This window comes from Eleutherodactylus coqui, chromosome 6, assembly GCF_035609145.1.
Source record: "Eleutherodactylus coqui strain aEleCoq1 chromosome 6, aEleCoq1.hap1, whole genome shotgun sequence".
Lineage (NCBI taxonomy): Eukaryota > Metazoa > Chordata > Amphibia > Anura > Eleutherodactylidae > Eleutherodactylus > Eleutherodactylus coqui.
Genome location: NC_089842.1, coordinates 161,639,685 through 161,652,098, shown reverse-complemented (window position 1 = coordinate 161,652,098; position 12,414 = coordinate 161,639,685). Strand labels below are relative to the sequence as shown.

General features: G+C 43.8%; 1 protein-coding gene across 1 annotated transcript in view; it reads left to right on the top strand.

Annotated features, from left to right (window-relative positions):
* Nucleotides 1-12,414, top strand: part of FANCM (FA complementation group M) — a 133,363-nt gene that overhangs the window by 114,976 nt on the left and 5,973 nt on the right. Inside the window, exons 15-20 of the mRNA XM_066608097.1 lie at nucleotides 1,013-1,095; nucleotides 1,213-1,284; nucleotides 5,721-5,828; nucleotides 8,968-9,124; nucleotides 9,490-9,593; nucleotides 11,532-12,071. Coding sequence (XP_066464194.1) covers nucleotides 1,013-1,095; nucleotides 1,213-1,284; nucleotides 5,721-5,828; nucleotides 8,968-9,124; nucleotides 9,490-9,593; nucleotides 11,532-12,071 — 1,064 coding nt within the window. The remainder of the gene's footprint in view (nucleotides 1-1,012; nucleotides 1,096-1,212; nucleotides 1,285-5,720; nucleotides 5,829-8,967; nucleotides 9,125-9,489; nucleotides 9,594-11,531; nucleotides 12,072-12,414) is intronic.

Genomic DNA, 12,414 nt, shown 5'->3' with positions numbered 1-12,414 from the left:
ATGGACATATGTTTTTTCTAGTCTTACATACTATATTATGCGATCTATACAACTCATTCCGCAATAAACAAGCCCTTATACAGCTACATCGATGGATAACTAGGAGTTAAAATGTTTGAAAGTGGGGAGGAAAAAACAAAAATTGAGGAGGGGAAAAAAGGGCCCCATCATTAAGAGATCCTCATATATTAGTCAGAATAGAGCCTAGCCATTGAGAGCATTTAACTTATTGGGGGGGACCCAGCATGTTCATGTAATACAATGGACAGCCCATTCATTTGAATACCTATAATCTCTCTTGTGGTGGTGCTCTACGCAAATAGAACACTTGGCGCAGAGTTCCTCCTAGTTTTCTGTTGAGTATTTAACACTGTATACTGTTATCCACTGATTGCCACAGGACCCTTTTACCAAGTAAGGAATATTTTACAGCAGAGAGCACCGTTAAATGGTATGCAGTAGCTCATTTCAGAGTGCAATTTAAATTTTGCAATTGTTCTCATAATTGCTCCCATCCATCCTTTTAATTCATTTTGTGCATTAAGTGTATTTTTATGTATACAGCTAGTCTGCAGACTTGTGTATCTCTACGGTTATAAAACCATCCTGTATATAGTCTGATCTTTGAAGTACTACTTCTTCTCTTTTTGCTAACCTCTTGACTAATAATCATTATTTATGTATGCATTTATATTAGTAAACAGGATTTCTACACTCCCCTCGCAGTCTGTGGATCCACTACTTGTTCCGTCTTATTACTGCAGTTGTTCTTGTTCTATTTAAGAAACCTTATTTTCCCTCTTTTATATAAGCCAGCACATCCCCAGTAGAAGCCTTTAAACCCCCATGTAGAAGTGATGTCACCCAGGGTAGTTGTTTTGTTTCTCTAGCCGCAGGCCACTGAACACTTGAGGTTGGATTCTGTTTTTTAATTGCTGTCGCTCTCTTTATTTTTGCCTTTTCATTTCGCGTCTTATTGTTTTGTTCTGGGATTTTTGCCGACTCTCAACAGGTAGCGGCTCAGACAGTGAGGAGGATGTTGTCTTCAGACGGAAAAGAAAATTGACCAATGCCGATGTCCTCAGGTCCCCAGAGGTGAGCCGGGGGGAGCGTCTTACAACAATGCGCTGGGAATCTCGAGGATGCGGCTCAATCATTTAACAATGTGCTGTGTCTGGTTTTCGTTAATTTGTTTTCAATTTTGTTTTGCAGACCCCAAGCAGTGAGTGTGATTTTGACTCGCCGGTGCCCACGACTAAGAAGCGCAGACATGTACTTAGCACAGTAAGTCTACTGCTGGGTAAATTCTGCCCATCTTAAATATAAAAAACAAAAAGAATGGATCTAGCCAGCCATCCAGTAATACGGAATAATTGATTATCTCGCCACCACCAGGTTCCATTGATGCTAGATTAAAGGAATTATGGTGTTTAGAATACACAAAATACCCAGCGCAAGCCAACATGGAGGTCCCTTCATTGTTTCATTCTCTCTGCTTGTGAAGCTCAGCACTGCTCTTTGCTATTATATATTCCAGGAGTAGAAGGGTTTCACGGGATTTACATTTCGAATTTGCTAAATTAGAACTTTTGTCACTTCGTGAAACCGTTGTTATGGAAGATTTATGAAAACTACATTTAACGATGTAGGCTTGTGTGTCTGATTGAGAACGATAGTTGTGCGCCACTTGTGTAGATGATGTGAGGCATGAAGTTATTGTAGATGCTATGGTGATGATGAGTGAGTGTGAGGCATAGTGTGTAGTTACATAATACATCCACATGAGGGCAGAGTTGTTTTGATGACAAACTGCAGTACATTAGGCTGTATAGATAGCTGGATACATAATATATAAAATATCATATATACAAAATATGGAATTAAAAGGGTCATCTAACCAAATCAATTTATTCTGCATCCGGAGGATAGATGATAACTTGCTGACTAATTTGGGTTCAACCACTGGGAACTTCCATGATCCCGAGAACTGAATTCTAGCGTGTGCCAATGCATTTGTATGACTGCTGCTGCATTTACTTGAGGACATGCCGGACCTCTCCGGATCAATCACTGGGACTAGGATCTCTTACCTGTGGAAGGGGGAATAAAATTCCTTTGGTGGTATAACCCCTTAATGCTCCAGGATGTATATTTATGTCCTGGAGGTTCAGGGAATTGGGAGCTGATCCCGCTCCATACAATGCGGGTATCGGCTGTTTCTTACAGCTGGCACCCGCCTGTAACAGCTTCCATAAGAACCAGCACTGATCACAGCTGTTAACCCTGTACATGCTGTTGTCCATTCTGACAGCGGCATTTAAATGCCTCAATCGAAGTTTGGGAGTGCCAAACGGACCTCATGAGGAGATTGCAGGGTTTCGTTCAGTTTCCATGGCAGCTGGGGCCTCCTAAAAGCCTCCATGGCTGTGCTGGGATTTGATAGAATGCCTGTCAGATCACGGTATAATGTAATACTGTGGTGTGACAACATACCACAAGTTCTTGTCCCCTATGGGGACTAAAAAAAAATAATGTTTCAATCGAAATTAAAAAAGCTTTAATTACACCGTTCAACACAATTTTTGTAACAGATAAGCAGCTTATAGTAACTTGAGTGCGCTGAATTCAAATATGATATCCGTTTTCTTTCTGCCATGTAAGGTTTTCCAATTATGGGGAATAATGTAATTCAATTACCATTGTATTGTATTTTTATATAGGAAATCTGCCTTTACAATTAATCCAGTCGGCTCACCGTTAACCTTGCTTAATAAAAAGAATAACAAAAGTGATTGCGCAATTATTTTGCAATCACTGTTACACACCGCGTGCTGACTGAACATTATAAGGGTAGCTTTATGTAACATATAAGGTATGTTTCATTGTGGCGGAAACGTTGTGGATTATCCACCAGTAATGAACTGTGGTGTTACAGATCATGGGTTAGACTTAAAAAAAAGAATCAAAATCATAAAAGAAAAATACATTTTTGCTATCGCTGCTTCCGTCAAAGTCCAATCTATCAAAGTAATGCATTATTTACACCGCACTGTGTATGCTATCAGAAAAAGGCCAGAATTGCGCGTATTTGGTCACCCAGTCTCCAAGAAAAATGTAAGAAAAAGTCATGTGTACTCAAATGGTACCAATAGGAAGTCCTGAAAATAATGAGCGCTCACACGACTGTCGACAGAAAAATAAAAAACTTGTGGCTGTCAGAAGATGACGGCAGTAAATGTTATTCTTTTTCAAAGATGTTTTACAACTCGTTAAGCAAAAAAACAAACCTATATAAGGCCCCCCTCACACAGGCGTTTGCAGAAACGCAGCGTTTTTCAACGCTGCTTTTACTGCAGATTCCGCCCCGTTTCAGCAGCGCTGGCATACTTTATGCCAGCGTTTTGGCTGCGTTTTCAGCTCGGCTGAAAACGCAGCTAAGAATGCAGAAAAGAAAAAAAACTAATACCTAGCCGCCGCAGTCCGGGTCGCGGCCGCTGGTCTCTGCCGCTGATCTGGGCTTCCTCTGCACCCCCAAGTCTATTGCCGTAGGCCAGGTTTGAGAACCCCGCCTCCAGCAATAGAGCGCTGTGATTGGTTGTCGGCGCTGGCTCGATGTCCAATCACAGCCCTTCATCCACTGTCTCAGCCAATCAGATCTTGCCGGCGCTGATTGGCTGAGACAGTCAATGAAGGGCTGTGATTGGGCATCGAGCGCGCTGACAGCCAATCACAGCACTCTATTGCTGGAGGCGGGGTTCTCAAACCTGGCCTACAGCAATAGACTTGGGAGTGTTGGAGAAGCCCGGATGAGCGGCAGAGACCAGCGGCCGCGACCCGGACTGCAGCGGCTAGGTGAGTATTAACTTTCTTTTTTTCTTCTAACTAGCTGGGACAGATTTTCGGGGTAGGGCTTCTATTGCAAGTCCTAACCCCGAAAATTGGCGAGCGGTTAACGCTGCCAAAAACGCGGCACCAAGTGTTGCCGCGTTTTCAGCAGTGCTAAAACCGCTGCCAATTCATTTCAATGGGCGACGCAGGGCTGAAAACGCCCCAGAATAGAACTTGCATCGCTGTGTGAGCAGCCCCATTGAAATGAATGGGAGTGTTCTACAGCGTTTAGCGCTGGGCTGAAAAGGCAGCGCTAAACGCTGTACAAAACGCCATGTGTGAGGGAGGCCTAAGTTTGGTATCGCAGTAATCGTACTGACCCACAGAATAACGTTATAAGGTCATGTTTACTGCAGCGTTCATCGTAGAAACAAGCCCCCCTCAAAGATGGCGGAATTGTGCTTTGATCACTTGGTAACATTGCTCCTTATCATCCGCTCATCCAGCCCTGGCCCCTTTCTTATTATTACATTGTATGTAAGATTACCCTAGAAGTCCTTTAGAGCCCATCATCTTTATACAAGTAGGGATATATATCATTATGGATGTTCGTGTACAATGAGGGCTGCATAGTTCACAGCTTCTATTCATATCCCAAGCAGCAGGGTAAAAACACGTCATTCCGTTGTTTTAGTAATTAGTTAATGATGCGCCGGTCGGAGAGCCTTCTTTCTATCGTCTATACAAAACTGGCGGCAGGCAGAGAATAGACAGAACTCATGTAATTTGTAGAAAAAATAAATCTCATCAACGTCTATTTGTTGCCTGGCAACAAGCCATAATTCCGCTGCTTGTTCAAGGCTGATTTTGAAAGGCAGTGACGGAATGTGCTCGTCCTTGGACTCTTCCTCGGTGTATGTTATTTTTCACTTCATTGTTCCGCAGTAGGTGACCTCTGCCCCCATCTTCATACACATAGAGAATATTTCCATGTCCTGGTAATAACTGTGCTTTTACCGTCTCGGGTGAGTTTACAGCATTTGAACTTTTATGGCATTAGTTCTGCTTTTCTGTGAGTCAGAAAAACTTGTGACTTTGTCGTACTTGCTGCCAAGTCAATGAACGCACTTAGTAGATTTCAGCTACAACATGTACCCCCCGGTCAGGGTTGTTACTTAGTGCACGGGTATAGAAATGCCATTATTTCCGCAAGGACATTCTTTCCACAGTAAGTGAATGAGGCCTAATGCTACTCATGTTGGAGAGATTGTTACACTGTATACAATAGACCAAAGTGGTGGTCACATACGACCGCCACACTGTGCTCAAATTATAAAATAGATGGCAGCGTTAACAGCAGATTGTGGAGATTCCAGGGCATTGGCCACTTTTGCACTCCCTATAATTCGGCTCGGAGTCGAGGCAATCCTCTGCGAATGGAACGCATCACTAGCACAGATCCTATTCCGACTCCATACATAGTATACCACAATGATTCAGTATAGGCACATGTAGGGCACAGAAGAAAGCATTGTTCTGCTGATGCGTTGACCTCGTGGAGGATGCCTGGGCTAAATCATAGAGTAGCAAATGCCAGCAGGTCTTCACTAGCCTCATGTTCAGTACTTGAGCATTGTGGGACACTTCACAACTGGTGGGTTTTCTGTACTAGAGAAATCCGCACCATTGGAAGTGGATTTTGATGCAGATCTGCAGGAGATTTCACACCTTCAATCGAAGGGCATGAAGTCTGTTGTGGTTCTGCATCGAAATCCACCTTAATTTGGGCAGATTTTGCTACCAATTTTGTTGTGGATTGTTCTGCTGCATGTGAACGCACCCTTATGGTAGTTCTTGAATGTCTTTTAATATTTGGACTGTTGTTTTTACAGTTGGTCTCTGATGATGAAAGCTTTGACCAGCCCTCCGTTCATCACAAGGGTAATGGCCAGAATAGCCGAAAGCAGAAAGAAGTTCAACAACTTAAGCGTAAGAAGCAGGTTTGTAAGACAGGATAATGTTTTCGTGCAGCAGATTAGATCCCAATGACATTAAAAAGATTAGAAAAACCTGGCTTATTTTGCTCCCAAGTATAGGACCGTACCTGAAGATAGGTTATGTGTAATGTTGCAGCTCACTAGTCATTCACTTCAATGGAGCTGAGCTGCAGTACCAGACTCAACCTGTGAACAGGTGTGGCACTCTACATAGAAGTAAGCAGCCATGATTTTTTTTAAATCCTCAGCAGCCCCAAGAACTGGACCGGATTAGGTTATTGTGCTATGTGTACAAGTCTTCTTTGCATGCGTATCAACGCATTTTACTGAGTCTTTTTGTGCATACATGGTCTGTTTATATGCGCATGCAACACTCCCCCTGCCTGCGCTGATTTTAACAAGCTATTTAGCCTGATGAGGTCCAGATGTGTTCTTTTCCCCAGTGGCATGTGCTGGTTTTTTTTGCACATTCCCCTGCATATTGTGTGCACACCCCATTGACTTCTATGGAGCCCTTTGGTACACAAATGCACACAAAATAAAGCAAGTCCTGTTTTTTTTTCTTGCATGTGCAAAAAAAGGGCTAAATGCGAATGAAGCCATCAACCTCAGTGGGTTCTATTCTCTGCACATTACGTGTGAAGCCGCTCTCATAGAGCTCATTAACTTGTATGAGCGCTGCACACAGTACGGTTATTTCCGGCAGCTATTGTGTGTCTCGGCTTCCGTCGGGCTTTTAGCAACAAACCTGAGGATACATTACTTTTAATACTAAATAAACCCGCCTGAAGCAAATGAGTGTAATGTGCTGGCAGCATATTCACAATGTCTTGGGGTTTTATATATGGCTTTGGGGAGATGATCGTTTTGTTTTTTGGGTGTTTTAGTGGTGTGCGGTGTTACACAAATAAAACCGGAATTACTTTAATTTTATATGTCAAAAGTGTGAAAATCAATCCGGCAATGAAAAAGTTAAAACACTCGGTGTTTTGTTTCCCTACAAATAGTGGGGGGGGGGGGGGGTGTATTTGGGGCAATGCTGGGCTTACATAGTGTCTTGCATGACCTGTGACTCCCAACCCGCTAGTACAGCAAAGGTCTCGCACTCTGCGTTCGCTCCATGCACATTGCTTAGTAAGGGTGAAGGAACGCTTCTTCCAGCCCAGTGAGCGGCACATTACAGGAACTTAATGGCTTTTGACGTGAAAGCCGTATATAGATGTCTTTCTAGTTAAATCGCAAGTTGGGGGGAGGGGGAACTGTTTCTGTGGAATACAGTTGTATCTCTCTAAATACATACTAGGTCAGCGGTACCCAACTAGTACTGGGTCCACTTACCTGGGTCTGCTGTCCGGGGAAGGTCCTTCAAACCCAGGTAATGAGGCTTAAAACCAGGCATGTGACTATAATTACGTATAAATTATGGCATGGTGATGCCAAATATGCCTTTTTTTTTTTTAACTACTTTTGCACTTAGCTCATCAGTGGCGCTGTGTGAGGGCTTGTCTTTTAGAGAGAGAATTGTGTTCATTTATACATAACGGCCTTATAAGCCAGGATACCGGTACTCCACAGAGATACTGATTACAAGTCCGTTACCTCCAGATGGCAAGTGACGTTTTCTCTGATTGGTGACATCCATTTCTGTTTGACTTCTGCATCTGGGCCCAGACTACCATCACCAGCTACGATTCATCTCTGCACACTCTTCCCATCCTGCTGCTACCCCCAATATTCCTCTAAGTAACTTTCCTCCATAGTAAATGGTGCCCTTTGGGCCCCCACGAAGTTATATGGCCCCTCTGGTTATAGTATCCTCCTTCATATTCAGTTCCATTTAAAAAAAAAAAAGAAGCTTTCACCTCCCTTCATCTCCTGCATCATACAGTTCCATGCAAAGAAAGCTCACTCCCCTCCTTTCAACTCTAACATACAGTCCCATGTAAACACCACACTCTCCCTCCTATCCTTTTCTGTTACAGTTCGATATAAAAAAAAAACTCAACATGCCTCTACCTTCAGCCTCTCAACATACAGTCCTATGTAAAAGATCCCTCCCCCACCTTTCATAAGCTCTAATATACAGTCCCATATAAAACACATCTCTTATCCTCTTTCCCCCTTTTCTCACCAGTACACACCTATAGATGAGCTCTGTACTGCCTCCTACTGCTCAGCCACAATGTAGCTTCGCTCTTCCCCCACCTCCGTCTCGTGTTCTCGAGATCGCTGACAGAGGGAGGAGATAAGCTAAGTCTGATCCCGTCAGTGTGATCCCGCTAATCGCACTGTAAGGAGTTAGTGGAGGGGGAAGGGAACTGGTGGCGGCTCCTTCTTCTCCTGGTACACAGTTGGACCCCAGTCCGCCTGTTGAGTATCTGTGTACTAGGTTCTGTACCCTTGAGCTGTGCATAACTTCTGCTTTTGCCCCCTTCCATCTGATTTGAGGGGGTCAGTCAATGATCTAGCCCTGGGTCAGGTGTCTACAGCAGCTAAATAAGAAGTCCCATTCTCTTCAGGTGGCCAAAGGCCTCAATACCTCATGAGGACACTCCAGTATTATAAATGGTAGGTTGAAGACCCTGTTGCATATTAGTTAGCCTTTAGGCTCAGAAGGTTGAAGTCACACCACCGATCTTCCACAATCGCAGCTTGCAGGCATATGGAAAGACCTTTACTTTAGTGGTTAGAACTTGAAGTCTTTCACACTCCATTATACATAATTTTTGCTTTGAGTGGTACGGTTAGGTGGAAGCCAAGATATGTCGCTCACAATAGAGCAGAAGTGCTAGTATCATGTCACAGGGCAAGATGACTGCTGGTCCCTTTGGGGCGAATGTAGCTGGTCAGGAAACCAAATTGTCTCCATGTCCCAGTGCTCCTTTTAAATGGTACCTTTCTGGGTTTAGTAGAGGTAGCCTTCTCCAGTGTAGTTGGTGGAGCTCTTCTAAGAGTGCCCATAAACACTGTGGCTGATCCGCGGTAACTAATGGTGGCCTGCACATGGACTTGGCATTTTTTTCAAGTAACAAGTCCAGGCAGTTGGTGGTAATCCGCGTGCAATCACCGTGGGTCGGCTGCAGCTACGTTCCTACATAAACTAGTGGTCACATGATGAGCCTCCATTCTTATCCCCTTGCAGCATGCAGCCAGGAAATTCCTTGACGATGAGGCTGAACTATCCTCAGAAGAAGCTGAATTAGTATCATCGGATGAGAGCAGTGATTCGGAGAATCAGCAGGACACGTCACTTGTGGGATTCCTGAATGACAACACTCAACTGTCCCAGGGTTTAAATGGTACGTGCAATATGGTGGATTGGGAGGTGACAGCATGGTGATGGTGCTTTGTTGGATAAAACGGTCCAGCAGTCCAGAATGCTGTACTGTTATATAATGGAGTTGTGTGAGATGTCATTTCGGAGCAATTTATTTTGTGATCATTTCTGCAAGTATCACATAATCTAGAAGCTTTGCTGAGAACCTACACTATCCAGCAGTCTGTCCATCTTCTATTGCAGGACTCTGATTGCAGGGAGCGCTTTTGTTTTCTGTGAATATAAGCTACAGTCTCTAAAACCTCCTCGTCTTCCCTTTCTGTTACAAACACATTACATGGCATTCTGTGTATTTGCTTGAATAATCTTGGCTTCATTTCCCCGCAGACTCTGAGATGTGTGCCGTATACCTGAAGTCTGTACGCAGCCCCGCGGCTGGTAGTAGGTTTAAGCTGGTGCACAAGAGGCACAGTATGGCTGTTTTCTCCCAGGTGGGTATGGATTTTGACTAATTTGTGTGATATACTTTTACCTTTTTTTTTGCAATGTGACATCTCACCGAGTCGAGATATTAAGGTCTAACTGCAAAGCCTGCCAGCACTGTGGGAATGCATGAGGTTGTGTTAAATCAGTTGTTACATATATGAGATGCATGTTTATAGCGCTTTTCCATGGCCTTGAGAACCCCCACCCACCCCTAGCACAATTGGTAAATCTGGAGTGATGTGAACAACCCACCCAGGGTCTATTCGGTAGAGGTAACTTGGCTCTGCTTATATAAGTTCCCTGCAGATAAGATTAGATCAGTATGACTGGAAGATTTATAGTTGTTAAGTCGAGAAGTCTGCAGACGGGCGTAGAGGTGCAAATGGGACATGTATATAGTGCATGCATATTATGCAGCGCTTTCCATCACTTGATATTGGGTTCTATCCCCACAGGGCTCACAATTGATATTCATCTATCTGTATGTTTTTGGAATGTGAAAGGAAACCGGAGTACCCGGCAGATATCCATGAAAACACGCAAATAGAAACTCTGTGCAGATGTTGACCCAGGAGTCCAGCACTGCAAGGCAATAGTGCTAACTACTGAGCCACCATACTACCCATTGTGGCTAGATTTGAAGACGTCTGGGAGAGAAAGGCCTTTAGGAGAATTACAGGAGGAAAAACTCCTAATTGCATATAGGAGAAATAACCTGAGTAAGGCAGTATTCAGATGGCCAAGTTGCATTTAACATTCTCAGGCATAGCGCACATTGGGCAGCACACGGATATACAAGTTTTGTATGTCATAGGCTCACATGAGAAGCACTGGCCAATTAAAGCAGCATGAGCAGGGTCTTAGACTATTTAGTTAGTCAGAGAACCACTGCGGCCATCTTTGTTTGTCCAGGACTGGAGGGTCACTTTAAATTGAAAGGCCTTTTTGCCAATTAGTTCTCGGAGAAGTCATTAACACAGAGGTTCACTTAGTTTTCTCCCTTCACTGGATGTTTACTTAAAGGGGTTGTCCCGCGCCGAAACGGGGTTTTTTTTTTTTCAACCCCCCCCCCCGTTCGGCGCGAGACAACCCCGATGCAGGGAGGTAAAGAAAGCTCACCGGAGCGCTTACCTGAATCCCCGCGCTCCGGTGACTTCTCTACTCACCGCTGAAGATGGCCTCTTCCTCCGTGGACCGCAGCTCTTCTGTGCGGTCCACTGCCGATTCCAGCCTCCTGATTGGCTGGAATCGGCACGTGACGGGGCGGAGCTACACGGAGCTACACGGAGCCCCATAGAAGACTGCAGAAGACCCGGACTGCGCAAGCGCGGCTAATTTGGCCATCGGAGGGCGAAAATTAGTCGGCACCATGGAGACGAGGACGCCAGCAACGGAACAGGTAAGTATAAAACTTTTTATAACTTCTGCATGGCTCATAATTAATGCACAATGTACATTACAAAGTGCATTATTATGGCCATGCAGAAGTGTACAGACCCACTTGCTGCCTCGGGACAACCCCTTTAATGCACTCAATAAAAAAATGTTAACATTACAAGTGTTTGTCTTATTAGTTAGACTGTGTATGTCTACTATTGTAAAATATAACAATCAGGCCACGTTTTAGTAGTAATCAATGCAGAAATCCAGGTAGTTTGAAAAGGGTTCACTTACTTCTTCATGAAACTGAAAATTCCGTTTACTTTTTTCTTCAATTTGTCTGTCTGTATTTTTGCTTATGGCAATCTGTGCAGCCAACAATGGCAATTTTCAGTGTCTTCTACGATAAGCATGGAAATGTATGAGGGAATACTCATCTAATACTAGTCACTCTGCCTCGCCCCAGTCTGAAATGGCTGCTGCCTTGTTAGAATCCATGTGATTCAAAAGGCCATGTTGCCGATTAGACTTCATGCCGTGTTCTTCTGCTATGTTGCCCTTAGATTCCAGAACAAGATGAGAGCTACATGGAAGACAGTTTCTGTGTCGAAGAAGAGGATGAGGAAGAAAAGTGCAGCACAGATGAGGAGGTCCAGGTTGATTTTGACCTCCTCCAGGAGGACAGCTTTGTTGGAGGGAGAAAACAATATTTTACACGACGCAGGTTGAAACTCGATGATGCTCAAAGCAACCAAAACAGGGGCCAACCGATAAAAAAGAAAAGACGAATCCTCATCCATGATGACTCCAGTGATGAGGAACCAGGGGTGACCTCCAAATTAAAGGTCAACTCCCCACCTGAGAATTCATCTAAGTTGTCCTCTTTCACCAAACCACCACCAGACGGAACTATAGTAAAGAGTAAGGGTTCAGCTTCTGACAGGAAGAACGTGTGTGATGTTCCTCTGGCAGACAGGTGCCAGATGCGGCTTAATCTTCAGGCTTCTCTATCAAATAAGCTTGATTTTCAGCCAGATGCCAGATCTTCAGTCAACATCAGTAGACCTGGAACATCAAATGGGCTTATCCGCTCTTCAGAGAAGGTGCGTGTCTTAAGTCTTCCGTTTATTAAAGACACTTAAAAATAATTGATTATGTTTGATAGTCAAAACACTAGAAAAATCTTGTCTAATGAACGTTTTGTTTTGGTAAATGTAACATCTATATTATATTAATTGGCATCTTTGAAGAGAGCCATGAAAAAGAGAACGTTACCGACAAGTGTCACATCTGGGTCATTGCAGGAATAGAGCCAATTACTGGCCAATGTGATTTAAAGATTTAGTGAAGTTACCTAATATCTGGATCCTACCCCCGCGGCAGAATAGTTGAACTTGTGGTGATTTGGTTGTTTGTACAATACACTGCAATACTTCAATATTGTAG